General features: G+C 38.0%; 1 protein-coding gene across 2 annotated transcripts in view; it reads right to left on the bottom strand.

The window, feature by feature from the left end:
- Positions 1-20,617, bottom strand: part of LOC145769447 (CD63 antigen-like) — a 71,026-nt gene that overhangs the window by 38,151 nt on the left and 12,258 nt on the right. The window contains exon 2 of one of the 2 annotated variants that reach the window (XM_082581090.1): positions 2,050-2,151. In XM_082581090.1, coding sequence (XP_082437216.1) covers positions 2,050-2,109 — 60 coding nt within the window. In that variant the 5' untranslated portion in view covers positions 2,110-2,151. Of the gene's footprint in view, positions 1-2,049; positions 2,830-20,617 lie in introns of those variants that run through there. The other variant, XM_082581092.1, reaches the window with a different exon arrangement.

Here is a 20,617-nt window from a genome sequence, read left to right as displayed (position 1 = left end):
AAAAATTGGTCAATGACCGATAAATGACCGAAAAAAACAAAACAGTATATATTATGATGTCACGATTGAGGGTGTGATGTCACTAACCCACAGCGGGAACATTTCCCAACTATGAAGACACGTGTTTTCCCCTCCGATTTCAACTAACCTAGTTCTCCTTTTTAACAACGATTCGGCAACATGTTCGGCAACATTGAATCGATATAAAAACGACAATATTGCCAGCCAATGTAATTTAGCACGTCGGATTAAGACTTTGCTAAAATAAACGTCGGGAATTGCAAACAAGACTTATAGCGCTGGTGATCGCAGCTGGATATATTCCATTTATATACAATAGCAAATGTTCCGCGCAATACAACAGTGGTGATTATAACGCGCTGACCTAATTCTGCGTCACTCTTTGATACTACATATTTTCGACACTTAATCCACGATCATTCTATTGCGAAATTAAACAATTGGCTAGCAGAATCCGGCGGCCAAACTTGGCCGACTGAGGAGGTACACCGGCGGTCATTCAAGCACTACTTAGCGGCCATGGCCTCGATGGCCGCCAGCTGCTTTAAGGCTTGCACATAGTGTTTAGTAATACATTTATTATAAGTACTGTACTAGTTTTAGTTAAAATCATCATCATCATCATAATCCATCGTCGGTTTGTTCCCCACTAGTGGGGGTGGCCGATTGTTTCCACGCAGCAATTGTTTTAATCCCTTTTCTCCATTTCACCCTGTCCCTTGCATCTTCCTCCTTCAGTCCGACTTTTTTAAACTCATCCTTCACTTGTTGTTTCCACGTTCTTCTTGGACGACCGCGTTTCCTCTTCCCATCCACCTTTAGATCTAGTGCCTTTCTAAGAAAACTTCCTTCCTCTCTCCTTATCACATGTCCATACCATCTTACTCCATTTGCCCTTGCCAGTTGGTCTATGGTCTCTCTCATCTCTAGCATATCCAACAATTCTTCAGTCCTTTTTTCCCTTCTCGTTTTCACCCCACACATTGCTCTCACCATTGACCTTTCCGTTCTTCTCAGGATTGCCAGTTCACTCTCTCTCAATATCCATGTCTCGCTACCATATAGCATTGCAAAATATGAAAAGAAAATAATGTTTTAAATTTTTTTATGTATATACATAGACTAAAGGTGTAAGAAAAGCTATAGAAAGCAGAGACGAATGAGGAAATTAAAATTTTGCCATCCAAAAATAATAGGGCTTGAATAAAAAAGTTATTTTTTTCAACCATAAACAGGCATAGCTCAGCATCAATACATTTAACATTGTCACACAAAACTAAAATAAAGCAGACGTTTTTGACAATACATAGCCCTTTTCAAGCCATAAGAAAAAATAATCGTCGTACACTGCATACAAGAGAAACACTGTACGTACAACATCAAAAATATTGTTTAATCGGGTCTGCTACTATTCGGTGAGTCCGATTCAGTGAGTCCGATTTGGTGAGCTCCTAACCTCTAACCCCTAACCCTAAAACGGCAATGATAATTAGGCTACGGTACCTGATAATTTAAAAAAAAATTGAAAAAATCCCCCGTTAAGGGATCGGACTCACCAAAACGGGCCATTCCGGTTTAATCTGGGTCTGCTACTATTTGGCGAGTCCAATTCGGCTAGTCCGATTCAGCAAGAGCCCTTTTCGGCGAGCTCCCTATTCGGCGATTTTTTGAAATTTTTTTTAAATTATTGGGTAATGTAGCCTAATTATCATTGCCGCTTTTACGTCGTTAAATGTTGAAATAAGACCCTAACCCCCAAACCCTAAAATGGCAATGATAATTAGGCTACGGTACCCGATAATTAAAAATATATAATGTACTTAAAAATATATAATGTATAGTCGAAAATGTTCGCTTTATTTTATTTTTGTGTGACAATGTTAAACGTCAGATTGATGCTGAGATAAGCCTTGAAAAATAAATAGGGGAAATGATGCACCCTAATGTACAATACGCTAAGGTGTGGTTAGTGATTCTAGAATTTAATAAAATTAAGACTCTACAAAGAAAAAAATGTTAAATACTTACAACAAAGATCAGATTGAAAGTAAATAAAAGATACTTGATCAGTTTCATTCCAGCATTCATGTTTACAGTTGGGGATATGCTTAGAAAATTGAATGATAAAGCCTAAAGATGAAATATTAATAGTCAGCAATACACATACGAATTGTCTGTTAAGGAGTACCATAGTCTTTTTAAAGCTTAGAAAATGATAATCTGGGAACTGGCTTCAAACTATCATCAACATTGTTGGATCACACCAAATAGGACTTAGTATTTTTTCCAATGTTTGGAACAGTATAAATAACAGAAATTTAGAAGTATAGTCCATGTGTGTATTTGCAACCATTTTTCCAAGGACATCTGAAAATCGCATTTGTTAACTTTAACAGTCACAATTTTTTTTATTAGAAAGATATTTTCATACTCTTAAGCATGTAATAATTTGGTGGTATTGTTGTGTGTATTAATTTATACTAGTGCATTTTGTGAATGTTGTTTTAATTCCAAAATGCGTCCAAACATCACTGTCTTCTAGCGGAATAATTTTGTATGACCCGCCTAATAAAATGATCCATAAAATGTACACAAAAAAACTTGTACACCAGCTCTTATTTTTAAAATAACAATGAAGAACAGATACCAATACCTATTACCTATCTTAATCTTTAAACTAAAAATGTATAAAATCACAATTAACTTGAAAGGTGCTAGGTAAAGCTATTCCAATTATTTCAGAATCATGCTTTTAAAGACACTAGGTTACCTATATTATATATGTTATATACAGTTTCAATGGGCCTAATACTCAACCTCTACCACAAACTGATCAACTCAATATTAGAAAAAATTATGAAAATTAGGATCCAGCTCATGTCCGTCATCCGAGCATTGGTTTCGTCTTCAAATCGAATTTGGCTTTGGAGGCCTAGCCTATGATGGAAAAGACGTGGGCAAAAGTCATGTTTTATGGAGGGTGGGGGACATGGTAGTTTTAGCTTTTCTTTTCTAGTGTTTCGTTTTTTTGGGCCTTTTGAATTCTTTTTTTTTTTAATTTCCGTGCCTTCCCTAGTTCGCTTCCTCCAGAGTGATCTGTCACTAGCAAGTTGTTCCCATGAATCCAAATCAATGTTTGCATGGTTGAGAAAGACTTTCAGCTGGTCTTTGCATATCATTTTTGGTCTTCTGGGGGGTCTTTTCCCTGTCTCTAGTTCAACATAAATCATTATACGAGGAAGTCTCATTGGGTCTATTTGCATGACATTTCCTGTCTAGCAAAGGTGGTGTTGCAATATGATGGCTCCTAAACTGGGCAACCTAGTGGCTAGCGCGATCAGCCAATCAAAGGATTGCATCATTGGTGAGACAATCTTCCCAACGAGTGCCTAGCGTTAGCCTCAGTTTCCTCTGCGGGAATTTTTCAAGACGTTTGATGTCACGGCGGTATAATGTACACTGTCCAGGTTTCACTTGTAAGCATAAAGGTGAATAGAACGACTGCCCGGAAGACCATAATTTTTGTGCGGATAGATATTGCATGGTTGTTGAAAACAAGAGGGTTAAGTCTTCCATAGGCACAATGTGCTGCTTTTATACAATGTTCAATATCCTTTGAACATGTGGGTGTTGTTGAAAGTATGCTACCAAGGTAGGGGAAGTAGTCTACTTCACTAGAGGTCTCTCGTTGATATTGATCTCTGGGGAGGTGTGATCAGGTGGCGTTTGGTTGAGTATCCTAGTTTTATCAATGTTAAGTTGTTAACTTCCATTCCAAAATTCTCATAAAAGTTTTTGTAGATGGGGGCCTGGGTTTATTTTTTTCGTTTAGACTTTTCGGTCATTTGTCTGAAATGACTTGAAAAAATTCGGTCATTTTTTATTTATTTTGGTAATTTTTTCTGATGAAAATATTTCCTTTCAAGTAGCTGATACAAACCAAAATTTGCACATAGTCAATTCGGACATTTTGACCGAATTGACTATATATTTTTTTGGACATGTTGACCGAATTACCTATATTTTTTTCGCACATTTTGCTAAAAAATTGGTCAATGACCGATAAATGACCGAAAAAAAAACCCAGATGGGGGCTATAGTTTGAAGATCATCAGGAGTCCAACCAGGTATGGCATTGTCATCGGCAAACTATAACTTATGAATTGTATGAGAAGTTTTCGACTTTGCACGGAAGCGAGCAAGATTGAAGAGCCCTCCGTTTATGCGACAGCGCATGTTGATACCAGGGGAGGTACATTACACTGATCTCAACTAATTCAGCCACCAATTTCTACAAAAAAAGAAAAAGGCTTAAGCACTGGAAACAACAATTCGAAAACGAACAATCATATGCGGAAATGAAAATTTTACCATCACAGTCCCTTCCCCAGGAGCAAACAAACACCCTCGGCAAAGTAGAACACCTTGAATCGACTCTGAACCGATGTTGGCCGTACTAAATCTGCAATGGTAAAATGGGGCTCCAATATGGGCCCAGTTACATGTATCTGTGGCACCAAGCCCCAAACAGAACATCTTCTTGTGTGCCCCCACTTTACCACCCAGTGCAGCAAGTGGAACCTTTCAATACAGTAGAACTTGGATAATTCGTCTTCGGAAAACTCGTCAGTTTGCCCAAGTCGTCAATGATTGCCAGGTCCCGGCAGAAAGCCTATCTTTTGTACACAATCAAGTTCGGTTAAGTGGTCATTGCATAAATAATTCGTAATTCGATTATGTCGTCTATGTCGTCACTGTTTTTCTTTCCCTGGGACGTAAAATTCGTCTAAGTTGTCATCCACCCAAATGCTGATGTGGCATTTACAGACTCTTTCCAGAAGAAATTACTGCGCTAAGACGTGTGCACGCACACACTCTATCGGGCCAGATGCACATGCGTGGAGTATGTTGGTCTGGTCGATTGCGGGTGTGCATGCACCACGCACGTGCTCTGTTGCCAATAAGAGAAGCGCTGTTCACCACGTGCGCAGGGCTGCGATTTTTTCTTTCTTGTTGAACAACCAAAAATTCTGCGTTTGTATGTCGAATAGTGGTATGACGTCACAAGAGTCAGATTATAAGCTTTTGACCGCAAATTACTGCGTGATAGAGAATTGATAGGCGCATTTTACGAAGCATGCTTTTGCTTACCACTATTAAATTAAACATGTTCGAAATTGAAAATGCTTTGCGAAATTAGGCTACTAAACGCTATTAGCCGGAAGTTTACCTGAATGATAAGTTCCAAAGTGATGTGGCAATGCTTCTCTCGATAGCTCCTTCAAACAGATCCCGCACTTCACTCGCTGTTTGCTGAACCTTAACCGCTTCTCGATAAGACCGACCGAAGCTTTTGCCATCCGTGTTGTCGGAGGATTCTTTCGTTTTTTTGTCATTATAGGATAACTGACTAACTGAAGACTATCCTATCTGTAATTGGGCAAACCTATGCTGTTCTTACAACTTGCCTATTACCTTGCCTTGTCCACTCCCAGTGACTACCTACTATTCTTCTAGAAGCGAACTCTTATATATAGCGACCTTTCTTATCTGTGTTTCTGATTATGAACATCTGGTCGGAAACTAGGCTATTTTCTTGATGTAAAAAACTTGCGTAATAAGTAGGCTTTATTGTGTTCTTTTATTGTGTGCTTCTGCGATTATTTTCTCCTGTATCAATCACCTGCTTTAAGTTATGCAGACGAAATCGGTTAATAGTATATATACTGCTTAAACGTATCAATCGTTTTCATTTATTTGAATCAAAACCTGAAATCCCAAACTAAATCCAATCTAATGCCAAGTAAAAACATCGGTTAAGCGTATATATACCGCTTAAAAGAATAAGTCAGATAAAAGCATCAGGATTTGCTTCGAGTTTGCATATTTCATTCATTTAATCGTATAATTGCACCCGTTAGCGAAAAGAGAATGTCTCTTTTTTGCTTGGCATAATTGTCTGCAATGTTCAAAGGCAAAATGTAGCAAAGGTGAGACAGACGCATGCGATCAAAAGAAAGACAAGTGTCTGTAATCCCAGGCCATAATCTTATGTGCTAGACATCGCACTACAAAGAACCAATTTTCGCACAGCTGGGCTTCATTAAAACAAAAGAGCACACAAAAGGAATAATCACACTTCCCAATAAAGAAGTTTAAATGCTTTTGATGTCATCCATCAGTGACTGGCCTTCCAAGGATTGGACATGGACAAATTATTTCGGCTTGAGAGGGAAGTGTTGGAAAGCATGTTCAAAAGTTTAAACCAGAAAACTGAGAATTTTTTTTTAAATTGCTGAAAAAAGTACGGTAGCCTACTGTTGTGAAATGCAGTGCGTAATTTCATTTGTGCAGTTTCGTTCAGTTGAAGAACATTGCAAATTAATTATTTTACCAGACAGCGCAGAAGACTTGAAAAAAAAAAACCTTTGCGATTTCAAAACAAACAATGAGTGTGAGCCGTGTTTTTCTATCACACAGTACCACTATTTTCGTAGGCCACGTTCCATACTCAAAACTACAGAGCTAAAAATAGCACGCTTGAATCAAAAACGTCAACGTCAAAGTTCGCGTTGTGACGTCACAAAGATCGGTGAGATTAAAAGAAGTCCGATTGCCGCAGTTTGCAGAAAAATGCTTTGATCGTGCATGCTCTCCCGGTCAGCAAAGCTGGTCTTTTTTACATTGTTTCAACGTCTGCAGATGATAAATCAATGTAAAAAGGACCGTAGCATAGTGTTATGTAACACAGTACTAGTAAACTCTTTAAAGTTTAACCAGAATTGTAAACAGTTGTAGGAAGTATCAGTTGTAATGTGAGTTGGCAGCCTAGTCAGCAAAGACATCTTCTCAACAATTACGCCCATTCACAATAAACCTTTTTTTTAGTAAATTGGTTAAACGATCAAAACGTCTGGCAAATAGGTGATTCGATTAACCGATTTCATCTGTATAACGGAAAGGAAATCTTAAATTTGTTTTCGTCATCATGCACTGGCTACATAAATCCATCATTGTTAAATCTTTCAAAGAATGGCATCTCGCCTGGTGCGAGACAAATTTCCTGCAGATGTCCAGACTTCCCAGCCAGCAAACTTGTTTAATGTTTATACATGTCATGCATTGTGATTCAACGTCTGCAGGCGTTGAATCAATGTAAAAACGACGGGTTTTGCTAGCTGGGTTGTGTGCTTTTGTGAATGTGCAAAATCGCCCATTACGTAATCACAGAAACTCTTTTAGTGAAGTCGAGTTGCAACCGTGTTTATCTGTCTACTATTCTTTATTCACATTGCAAAACATTTCTGCAATCTTGGAACAACAAGTCCATAAGTCAGACATAAATACAAACTTGCAAACACATTGACAACTAAAAGTAGCCTACTTCGGTTATTTTATCTATAAAAGAAACCCATTGTGTCGAAAAGCACGAAACGTGTGTGGCGAAATGTTTGATGACAGGCGTTAGAACTTCGATCAAAGCATTTTCCCGTAGTGTTCAAAATGTTCTGAAAGAGAACTCCTTTCCATAAAAATAGCGGCTTTTTTCATCTGTATTTCTGAACATCTGGTCAGAAACTAGGCTGTTTTCTACATGTGGAAACCTTTCATAGCAAGTATTCAACAGTCATTTTACCAGAGCAATATTGTTAATTGGCTCAAATGGCGAAATATAAACTGGCATAGACGTTGACAACTCAACGTAGCCTAGGTTATTTCATCTATAAAAGAAACCCGTTGTGTCGAATAGCATGAAACGTGTGTTGCGAAATGTTTGATGCCAGGCATTGGAACTTCGATCAAAGCATTCTCCCGCAGTGTTCAAAATGGCAGCGCGGACGCCTTGGGAGTTTCTCGTGTGAAGCGTCGCTTTTAGACATTGCTTTGAAGTACCTGGCGCAAGAAAGTTTAAGTAAGTCAGCACTTTTATGATTGCATCACATGATGCAGTCCTCTTTCAGTTTTCTCCCTTTATATTTTCCTTCTTTTTTTTCCGTAAGGCACGACGTTTGTCCAATAGTGATGGCGCGTGTCGAGTGACCTCGTCACCAAAAAAGGCAAAAACTGCAGACCTGCATGTGCGTGATTTATTTGCGACAATACTGTTTCGTGTAAACAAAAGTTGCAGCAACGCAGGATGTCGAAGAGAAAGTTAAAGTGCTTAAACTTACAAGCTAAGTATGAAATTGTAACCAAATTCAAAGAAGGGAAAATTAGGAACAAGACAAAGTTTTCTGAAAAACATGACCTACCAAGGGCGACGTTGAACACCCTCCTAAAAAATTCAGAAAAAATGATTGCAGATTATGAATCTGGTAAGAATAGCACCTCAAAAAGATAAAAAAACACAACTTTGAAGATGTAGACGAACCTTTGCTGAAGTGGTTTAGAGCTGCCAGAGATCAGAAATTGCCAGTCAGTGGCGAAGATTTGAGGCTGAAAGCTCAGCAGTTTGCTGAAGCATTTGGTTATGAAAACCCAGAGAAACTGGATATCAATTGGGTCAACAGGTGGAAACTAAGAGAAGAAATAGTCTGTCAGAAACTGCATAGAGAAGCTGAGTCTGCGGACCATGATGCTGTTGACGACTGGCAGAAAAATCGGCTTCCTGTACTCCTGCAGGAATTTAGACCAGAAAACATTTTCAACACAGATGAAACTGGGCTGTTTTTTAAATGTCTTCCTGACAGAACACAATATGTGCTGAAAAACGAAAAGTGTGCTGGGGGGAAAATGTCCAAAGAAAGACTGACTGGTCACTGCGAGTATGACGGGAGAAAAACTGCCCCTTCTTTTGATTGGAAAGTCTGCCATGCCACGTTGTTCTAAAGGAGTGAAAAAACTTCCACTTCAATATGAGTCCAACTGCAATGCTTGCATGACCTCCACCATTTTTGAATCTTGGGTGAGAAAAGTGGACCTTGAACAAAAAATTGCTTTAGTTTTGGACAATTGCACTGCTCATCCAAATGTGAGAGGCTTGACTCATGCGAAACTGATTTTCCTTCCTCCAAACACTACAGCAAAAACTCAGCCTATGGATGCTGGCGTTATCCGCTGCCTGGAAGCTCATTACAGAAAGAATTTGGCAAAAGAAAGATTGGTTGCATGGGAAGAAAATGTTAAAAATTTCAAAATTGACATGTTGATTGCCATGAATTTTTTGAAGAAAGCCTGGAACAGTGTTTCCGACGTTATCATCAAAAATTGTTTCAAAAAAGTGAAGTTTTCACTGAATGGCAATGAAGCTGAAGAAACTCTTCAAGAAGAAAATGGTCCAGAATTTCTAGGGATCTGGGAAAGGTTGCAAGCTGCCGATTTGGTTCCAGCCACAGTAAGATTTCATCAATTTAATGAAGCCGATGAGGAGCTGGTAACCAGAGAAACAATCACAGAAGAAACAATACTGCAAGAAATCCAAGGCACCTTAGGTATCGTACAGAAAATGAAGACAACGAAGAATATGATGGTCAAGAGCAGTGGTTCCCAACCTTTTTTGGTGTCGGGGCCGAATTTCAAACTTCAGAGTGCGTATGGAGCCGCATGAAAACACTGAAGTAATTATAACGAAAATTTTAAAGCATGTACCAACGAATAGCAACATTATAAACAAGAAACATAACACAAATCAATTTAATGTCCAACTTGGCGTTGGCTTTGAGCCAAGTTTGTCAAAGCCAGGCGCAATTGCAGAGGATACAGTACGCAGTAGCTGCTTGAGGTGGTCATCGATCAACCGATTGCGATATTTATTTTTGATTCTGATCATTTTACTGAAAACTGCTTCACATACGTAAGTTGATCCAAATACAGAGGCGTTTTTCTGGGCATTGGTTCTCAAGTTGGGATACTTTCCCTCTGGAACTCGACTCCAAAATTCAAGTAGGTCTTCGCTTTGAAATAATTGTTTGAGCTCGATATCTGACTGCATGTCTAGCAACTCCAATTGAAAGTTATCAGGAGCAGTGGCCACATTAACTGCAATAGGATTTTCAAACATGTTCATCATTGGCAAAAATAAATTCATTCCGTCAATGCGGTGGTTGAACTCATCAATCAAGTTACTGATAAGTCTGCTGTATGCTTCAAATGATCCATTGGTTCGATGGTCAGATAACGTTGGCAAATGTGTTGTAACACCACCTGCAAGCTGCGTTTTCCTTCAGATTTATCTTCAGATTCATTACTAACCTTGAATATATTTTATTGCTTATTCCGTGCCGACTTAAGAGATTCCAACTTTATTTTTCTTGATTCTCCTTGGTAGCAATCATATTTTGTAGAATGAGTTTTGTAGTGCCTCTCAATGTTAAAAGATTTTACACTACTTATCACCACAGGACATAGAAGACAATGCGCTTTGTTGTCTACCTCAATTTGAAAATACTTTTCTTCCCAAGCGCTTTGAAAGACCCGATTCTCCTGCTGAAGAGTACATGCTTTTTTAAGGTTGATCTGACATAATTTTTGGCTGAATATACTAAAACTTAAGCGAATGGCAGATTATCCTATCACAGTTTTATAGCGGCAATAACATACTGCTTTTCTCAGTCTGTTTTATAGGACCTACCAGAAATTTTACACGTTCTGAGGTGTATTGACCACCACACCATATCAACCAAATTATTTCACTTAATGGTTTATGATTCACAATAAGTAGACAATGGGCCATTCACAACAGTATAAAGTAGGCTACAAGGTGTAAGATGAAATGTTCACTGACAGTGCAACCTCTACGACACAACAATGCAGTTTGTTAACAATTTTGACAAGTCAAAAAATAATCGCCCTAATTATTATAAATAGATTTTTATATTTTTGTGGGATTTTCAGAGGTCAATGAGAGCCGCAAGAAGGCTAGCTTGGAGCCGCATGCGGCTCTAAGAGCCGCGGTTGGGAATCACTGGTCAAGAGGAAGAAGAGCCTGTGCCACCTCCATCTACAAAAGAAGCTTTTCAGATGGTTGGAAAGCTCCAACACTATATGTTATGCCAAGAAGACAGTGGTGAATTCGCAAGCTCACTATCAAAAATGCATGACTACTTGGTTGACAAGACACTTGCAAGCAAAACGCAGTTAAAAATATCTGTGCTCTTCAGATAAGCTGTTAAGTGTGTTATTACTGTACCATACTGTACTTTATTGTGTACCGTAATTAAATTCTTTTCTCGCTTTCCTCTTCGTCTCACTTTACCACTATAGCATTTAATTAGGTCGCGGAGCACCATGAAATTAATGCGACGCAAAACAATGGCAAAATTTAGCTGTTTGCATTGGTTGTCAGTTCAAGTAAGTTGTCACTTTTTCTGTTCCCCCTAGAGTGACGAGTTATCCCCAAGTTCTACTGTATATACAAGTCCGTTGCACAAGAATATTTCGATATCAGTTTTGTGGTGTATCAACCAAATTTAGAAGACTAAATACAAGTACATTACTACTGCAACGGTTGGTTTTGAATCTTTATCTTTGGAGTTCGGACTGACAAAACCTTGATAGGTTATATCCAGTGATGTACGAATTGTACGCGCATACAAAAAATATTGACACCGTCAGTGTAAACGCAGACACCGTCAGTGTAAACGCAAACATTCGAAAAACCATAAGCCGTATGCGTCAACGTAACTTGTAAAAAAGTTGGCGGCGTCAGCGCATACACTAGCGTAAACTCATTTTGTTTGCTAGGTGCCAAACATTCACACAGTATAAACCACTCGAAACAAACAAGTTTTATTTTGAATTTCCACGAAGAAACACAAGCATCTGAAAGTGTTCATCTGACATTTTGCTGCGTTTTGGTTTGAGTATGTCTATGCCCATTGAAAACATTCTTTCAACTGCAGTGCTGGAAGGTATTGACGTCTTGTAGCAAAAAAAAGACAGTTAAAAGTATGCGTTGACGTTATACGCTAAAAAACCACAAAAACTTTATGGCGTAGCCTCAAGTGACAACTATCCAAAAAATGTGGCCGTAAGCGTAAACAAAAAGTCTACGGAGTAGAAGTTGCAACGTATACGTACATCTCTGGTTATTTCTGGTAGTGTCGCATACTTGTAAAGGCTTTTGACGCAGGGCCGGTTACCGAGATTGACAAAGTAAAGTTTTTCCGATTGTTGAAGTGTTATTGCCGGGGCATTATTCCATTCACTAGGTGCCGCTGAATAGAGAGCATTCCTGAAAGGATGCAATCTAATTCGTACCATCAACAATTCGTACCTTGAAAAGATCGAGAGAAAAAATTAAAAAAAGCCTAAGTCGCTGATCGCAGTTTCCGCAAACAAACAAAAACTCTTAGGATCAATACCAGAAATTTTAAAATGTTTGCGGAAACTCCAATCAACCCTAACCCCTAACCTTTTTTAAATGTTTGCGTAAACTCCGATCAACCTTAACCCTAACCACGAGCCCTAACCCTTTTAACCCTTTGCTTTTCAACGTATTTTTGGAAGTTAACTGCTCAAGGGGGGGCCGTTTTTGGATCAAATTCAATCAGCTATTACGTGTGATCCGCTGGTGCTATTTCAACAGAACTTGCACTGGTGTGAAAACAAATCATTTGTCTATAAGTTTGATAAGTCATTACTTTATAATTTTATGTGTTAAACTTGATATTTCAATTTTTGCAAAGGTACCCAAAAACGACAATTTTGATTTATCTTGCCGCTAGTTAATTCCCGTGCTAATCCGATTTCATGCAACGTTCTGAAAAACAATGAGCTCGATCGAAGGCACGAAGTGTGTGTGCGGTGTGTCGAATCAGTGCATTGATAAAGATTTACGACTTGCGAGCAAATCTTATTGTAAGCTACTCACTGATTCTAAAATAGTTACAATCAGTGTAATATTGTTACACGAATTTGAAAAAAACAAAACTGCATTTGTTGTCTTACATTTTTGTCCTAAACTAATGCATTCCCGAACTCATGGCTAGCTTCTAGTTTTATGGAACCAAATTTCTCATAAGTAACAGCTTAGCCTGCTTGAATAGCTGTCTACATCTTCGTTTGTGTATTTTAGGTCTACAATTGAGTTTGTAGTAAGTATGAATATTTTTAGTACAGAGAAGACAATTGAACAAGTTGTTGAAATTATCTGAAATTTCTAAGTTCAAATTAGGTGCTTTTGAAATTGTGGATTTGTGTCAAGTCGCATCACAAATATCATGCAGGCTACATCATAAGCCATTTCGCTTACGGGTGTTTATAAACATGACTCATGAATTACATTCACAAACAATACAGCATTTACATCAACAAAGCTAAGTTCGAAGCTCACTTTTTATTGAAGATTGTGTAAATCAATTTGAAAATACATTTTTAGTCCGCCAGCGTCGAAACAATGCAACAGAGAATTGAGGAACATGCGTAAACAAAGGAAATGTGAAATAACCCACAGTCAGCAAAGCTACATAAATTTAACGTTTACAAATGTTGAATCAATGTAAAAGGACTGGATTGCTGACTGGGTCGTCATTGTTTGAAACACAAAAAATACGCGTAGCCTAAAGGCGACAACATCAGCAATGCAGCGATTATGTTTCCGGCCAAAAAAAAATTAACTTTTGACTTCAAAAATAAAAATGATTATAACGAAGCTTCAAAGTTTGTCGTAAAAAATATTGCAGAGATACAATAAACATAATCATTTTGCGCCAGATTGTGAGAAGACTTCCTAGATTCTTTCCAAACATTTGCATGATTGCAAATTATTTTCTATAACTTTACAGTATATTGCCAAAAAATGGCTTCTTTGTTGAAACAACGTGGCTACAATTCTATAAAAAATTCTTAGGCCCACTACATTGAAGTAATGAAAATTTTTTTTGTGATTTTGCTGATGACGTTTTACAACATCCGAGAAGTAAAAAATAATAATCATGAATTATTTTACAAAACCGTGGTTTGCAAGCGCTTCACAAAAAATTGTTGGGGGAAAATTTACCATTAGACGTAAAACGTTTGTAAAAGAAAATTGTCGGTTTACGTATTTCTGGGAGCAAGGCTTTTAGGCGCAGACAGTTAGGCGCTGGTCAAATAGGCGCGCACACTGTGGCGTCTGGATATTTAGGTGCGGAGCACTGTGGCGCCGTTCATTTAGGTGCTATTTGTAGTAAAGTCTGCAGATTGTATTATACAAGCTTGGCAGGTAAGGCAATGCCTTTCACACAAATGTTATATTGAACAGAAAAATATGTTGTTTTGTTAATGCGCGTGCATTTATTTGTTGTTAGTCCAGGTTTGCGTCGGTGAAAGCCTTATCAATAAATTATTCAAGTTTTCGAATTTGACTGAGTTCACTTTTAGTTACATAAGTCAAATAATAACTACATTAAACATCAGTAAAAAAATATACCGTAGCCTATACTCAAGCGGGTGGTAGGCTTGAGTGAAGAGTAACTTAGTTTTCCATTAAAACCCACACTAGGTTTTGCCAAAGCTGAGCAGATACAATCTGCAGACTTTACTAGGAAATAGCACCTAACTGAACGGGCGCCACAGTGCTCCGCGCCTAAATATCCAGACGCCACAGTGTGCGCGCCTATTTGACCGGCGCCTAACTGTCTGCGCCTAATAGACGTGGACCCGTATTTATAATGTTTATTGCGCTGTTCGAATTATAAACTGCCTGTATTGTCTGCCTTTGTGGTTGCCGGCCAGCTTAGAGCAGCATGCAAACTACGTGTTTATGGTATTTGCATCCTGTTATGATTCTTGAAAATTTCCCACAAGATCTTTATTTTTATCGTGATATTTTTGTACCTTTTCTGTCCTAATAAGCTGCGCCCTTTTGGGGCAAATTTTCAATTTCAATTGGGGGGATATCTAAATATCTGTGTATGCCTGAAAAATGAAGGCACGCAAAAAAAAATTTTTTTGGTCAATGTTTAGACCCTGCTGTCGGCCCCGGAACATTTGCAGGTTACCAGAATTTTGAAATCCTCATAAAATCTTAATCTTTTGTGCTAGGTATGGCATGTTGGTATTCATTTCTATTGTTTTTGGATACTTAATCCATTTATTAAGTCTACAGACAAATTTAGACATGTTTTAAAATTTTAATTTTTGCAACGTTGACACATTTTCTTGCATTTTATGTAAATTTTTGTGGTTTCTGAAGGTTATGAAAATAGCAAGTTGGATTTACTGGTTCTGGTACATTCTGAAGCAATATAAATAGACTCATTAGTTAAACATTTTAACAAAAACAATGGCTAAGGAAGTCCAAATGAAAAAATAGTATTATAATTGTTATTTATGTAACAAATTACATGACAGGCATGTAAGTATCGAAGCAGGACATTAAGGCGCGAACAAAACGGCGCGAGACAAAACGGCGCAGAAAAAAAGGCGCAGAGACAAAATGGCGCAGTGGCAAAACGGCGCAGAGACAAAATGGCGCAGAGGCAAAACGGCGCAGACAAAACGGCGCCAAAGCAAAGGTAACGCCAAAGTAAACGTAACAAGCTCAGAACCTTTTCCTTGCCAGAGTCAATGTAACAAGCAAAGACCTTTTTCCTTATTTTTTTTCTTTTGAAAATACTATAAAGATATAAAATAATAAAAATATATATGTGTTTATTGTGAATGGGCGTAATTGTTGGGAAGATGTCTGTGCTGACTACTGACTAGGCTGCAACGCACATTACAACTGATGCTTCCTACAACTGTTTACAATTCTGGTTAAACTTTGAAGAGTTTACTAGTTCTGTGTTACATAACACTACGCTCTATGTTCCAGCCAGCAAAACTGGTCCTTTTTACATTGATTTATCATCTGCAGACGTTGAAACAATGTAAAAAATACCAGCTTTGCTGACTTGGCTGAGTAAGTACGATCAAAGCATTTTTCTGCAAACTGCGGCAATGGGACTTCTTTTAATCTCACCGATCTCTGTGACGTCACAACACGAACTTTGAGATTGACGTTTTTGATTCAAGCGTGCTATTTTTAGCTCCGTACCAGCTGTGTAGTTTTGCGTATGAAACGTGACCTACGAAAATAGTGGTATGGTAGAAAAACAGGGCTCACACTCATAGGCGCCGACTTTTATTTTTGCAGGGGGTGGCGGATAGCACAGGATGGCAACCTAAAAACTTTCAAACTGCATGTTTTTGTTTGATTTTTACTAAGCGTGTTTCGTAGATGCAATTGTCTTTTCACACCTGATTTGTATCTCGATAATTTACAAAGCAACTTTAAAACAAAGCACAGAAGGTATGTCGTGAATTTTATTGTTACGTTGCTGCTCTGACACTCAACATTTGGCAAAAGTATTTTTGCGAACAGCAGCTCTGTCAATCCAACTGTTAATCAACTGGTCAAGATGTAACCGTGAAGCTTCAGCTTGATAAACATTTAAAATTAGGACGTGGTTCAATCGTTGTTGCGTCATGGTAGATCGCAAGTAGGTTTTATGCGCCTAAGTGCACTAAACGATCGCCTCGCAGGTGGTGGAAGGCAACGATAAGTATATTTTCACAATGCAGACCACGTTTAGAAGCATTAATGAAATTGTTTCATTGCTTGCAAATAGATCAAGCAGTTGCGACATAGTTGCAAATCGGACAGAATGCTCTATCTTTGCATCTATCGTATTCTAGCCATGGGAATTCGCTCTCCCACGATTTTTGATAGCTTCTTCCTTCAACAGCGATTATCCTGCTCGTACTCGGTTCTTCCACCTCCCTGATCGTGCTAACGCCTTTTGGCAGTGGCACACTTTCGTTTCGTTCAGGCGTTTGGTCACTTTCATGCTGGCTGAAATCCTGACTAGACGCAACAAAAAATGATTCAATGAAGGGCTGCAATTTTGAACGCTTTTTCGGTGGCATCTTTAAGCTGAATAAAACTGGAATGTCGGCGAAAACTTTTACTGGACGACTTTTCGTAATTTTTTCTATGATGTAACAAGCAACTCCTATGTCAGACCAATAAATTCCCGCCTCATAGTTTGTCACGCATTGACACGCAATATTATTGCATGAAGTAGATGACAGTACACTCCAATTGAAATCGGAAAATAATTCAAAATGCAAAATCTTGAGTAACTGAAAAAGGTTGCTTTTATTATTTGGAATTGGCAGGGGGTGTAGCTTGCCTCCAATAGAATCATGTAAACGTGTAAATTTGCAGAACGTTAAAACTGCTACGGTACTTTACTAAGTGCACTTTTTTAATAAAACTCAAAAAGTTTCAAAAGTTGCATTTTTTCTAATGAAATTTGAAAATAGATATTCATTTAGGGGGTGGAGCTATCAATCATCGAGATTATTTTATTTCCAGGTATTTTATAGCTGGCATAATTTATAGCGATATTATGAGCAGTTTAAAAATTTTCAAAAAAGATTTTTTAGGGAGGCAATGGAAAGATCATATTTTATTGATTAATAAATCCCATTGTAAACCTAACAAATGTAACAATGACTTATGACAAGTAACAAATAAAACGATCGCAACAACAACAAGGAAAAAACTCGTAGCCACGTGTTGCGTAATCTTCACGTAGCTAATCATTTTCTTCGCAATACTATATTGGTTCACCTCTTGCTTGACTTGAAGCGAAAACCAATATAATCAAAAAAAGATTTACACGTCCGTTCAAATTACATTTATTTGCAGTAAGTAATGTAACCTACACGGGGTGGCTGCCTCCCCGCCACAGCGGTTACGGGGTGGCGTGGCCACCCCGTAAGTCGGCGCCAGTGCTCACACTTATTGTTTTGAAATCGCTTATTGTTTTGAAATTGTTTTGATATTTCGTGCTTCCCAAATGAACTTGAAGTGACCAACGCGTTTGAATCAATGCTATTATTGATCAACTATAGCGCTTGAGTTAAGTATTTTCAAAAGAAAAAAAAATAAGGAAAAAGGTCTTTGCTTGTTACGTTGACTTTGGCGCCGTTTTGTCTGCGCCGTTTTGCCTCTGCGCCATTTTGTCTCTGCGCCGTTTTGCCTCTGCGCCCTTTTGTCTCTGCGCCTTTTTTTCTGCGCCGTTTTGTCTCGCGCCGTTTTGTTCGCGCCTTAATGTCGTGGACCGTGTAAGTATGTATGCTGTTTCTCCACCCATTAACTTGATTCCGATTTTACCTTCCAGAATACTACGAAATATACCTACCTGACTTATTCTATTGAATGTATTAAATATTACCTGAGTGTAAGAATGGCATAAAAAGGTGAGTCCCATACTTGATCCAAGCATCAGGGGATGAGAAGATAAGGTTCTCATTATATATACTAAGCCTTCGGCACTAATGAGAGTAGGGTGGCCAGTTCCTTTCTCTCGGCCGCCTTTACTTCAGTAACTACGCCCACCCAATTTATTGCACCCTGGTTAGAGGTGAGCGGTGATTTTCAACAACCAGGTTCTGCCGGGAGTCGAACCAGGATTGCATGATTGGAAAGCGAGTGCCTTATCCGCTGTGCCAGAATGGCATAACGATCTTCAATAAAGGATGATCCTTTAGAAATAGGAAAGTATGAGTCAATGAAAACATCCGAACTTCCGCTTCGTTTGAATGTACTAAGACATTTTCTCTATCTCCGTACATTTCAATTTACGAATTACACAACATCTAGATAGTCAACTGCACAATCAACTCTACAAAGACGTCATTATATTCATCTGCATCTATAGCAGCCACAAAGTGCAAGAAGACCATTATAGATCAAATAAAAGAGTTTGAAACCAAAAGAAAGACTGTGAACAAAAACAAGAATAAGCAGCAGATGCTTAGGTGCAATAATAATCAATATATAAGTTAGAGTTAACCAGCACGAGTGACACAGTGGGCCAATTTTTTTCTTGATCAAACTTTCTGGAAGATTTCCACTATTGGTCGCTTTTCCCAGCGCATGCAGGTGCTTTGCATCATTTGAGAGATTCTGCTTAATTTGATCCAAAATTTCAAGATATTTTGGTATATTTATCATTTAGTTGTTCAAACAGTATTGGCTCCATTTCCCATACATTTTTGGCAAGCATTTTTCCGATTGGGCCATTAAAACTGTTTGGCCCTGAAGTTGATCCATCAATGTGTTCAAAAAGTTTGCAAAGTGGTAACTCGCCATGGTGAAGTTAGCAAACTACACGCTGACAAGGTCTTCCTAGACTTCTTTCGATATGGACCATTGAACCATCCTTCCAGCCAGTATTAGAGTTTGTACCATCTCCTCAAATAACACATATGTCTGATATGTTAATTTTCATTGAGTTTAACACATTTTTCTGTAGAATACAAATTTTAAAGTTAAGACTTCCTAAAATTTTTTTATTGAACCTAAGAATCTACTGGTTATTCTTGTTTTTGTTCACAGTCTTTCTTTTGGTTTCAAGCTCTTTTATTTGATCTATAATGGTCTTCTTGCACTTTGTGGCTGCTATAGATGCAGATGAATATAATGACGTCTTTGTAGAGTTGATTGTGCAGTTGACTAGATGTTGTGTAATTCGTAAATTGAAATGTACGGAGATAGAGAAAATGTCTGAGTACATTCAAATGAAGCGGAAGTTCGGATGTTTTATCGACTCATACTGTCCTATTTCTAAAGGATCAACCTTTATTGAAGATCGTTATGCCATTCTTACACTCAGCTAATATATACAATACATTCAATAGAATAAGTCAGGTAGGTATATTTCGTAGTATTCTGGAAGGTAAAATCAGAATCAAGTTAATGGGTGGAGAAACAGCATACATGCTTTTATTGCTTACATGCCTGTCATATAATTTGTTACATTTATATAAGAATTGTTAAAATGTTTAACTAATGAGTCTATTTATACTATTTCAGAATGTACCAGAACCAGTAAATCCAACTTGCTACTTTCATAATCTTCAGAAACCACAAAAATTTACATAAAATGCAAGAAAATGTGTCATCGTTGCAAAATTAAAATTTTAAAACATGTCCAAATTCATCTGTAGACTCAATAAATGGATTAAGTATCCAAAAACAATAGAAATGAATACCAACATGCCATACCTAGCACAAAAGATTAAGATTTTATGAGGATTTCAAAATTATGGTAACCTGCAAATGTTCCGGGGCCAACAGCAGGGTCTAAACATTGACCAAAAAAATTTTTTTTTTACGTGCCTTCATTTTTCAGGCATACACAGATATTTAGATATCCCCCCAATTGAAATTAAAAATTTGCCCCAAAAGGGCGCAGCTTACTGTCCTAAACTTGAAGTCATTGTGCAGCACAATCCACATCGGTTTTTAGATTCAGTCTTCATTGAAAATCTTTTGTGTGGTGCATCATTTCAAGTAGTGTCTATCCCTAAACTGTTACACAAACCGCCCAGAACCAGGTTGATTATTATGTATCTTACAGCCGTTGAGAGCCCGTTATTGTATGTGTGGAATTATTACTGTAGATGTCTGAATAAATTCATGCCAAAGTCGAGCAAATTCTGCTTTCGGGATCTTTGCCGTTATTTACGGTATTTTCTGTTGATAAGTTTAGGCAGCATTTTTCAAAGATAAATGAAGACATCGGGATTGTTCGTCACTTAGATTTAGTTTTCTCAGCATTGTTTATTTATTCTTTGATCCACTAGTTTGTCCCACTTTTGGTATAATCGGATCGTTTAT

Source organism: Aplidium turbinatum, chromosome 4 (assembly GCF_918807975.1).
Source record: "Aplidium turbinatum chromosome 4, kaAplTurb1.1, whole genome shotgun sequence".
NCBI classification, from domain to species: domain Eukaryota; kingdom Metazoa; phylum Chordata; class Ascidiacea; order Aplousobranchia; family Polyclinidae; genus Aplidium; species Aplidium turbinatum.
Note: the sequence above shows the minus strand (reverse complement) of the source record. Positions and strands in the feature narration are given on the sequence as shown.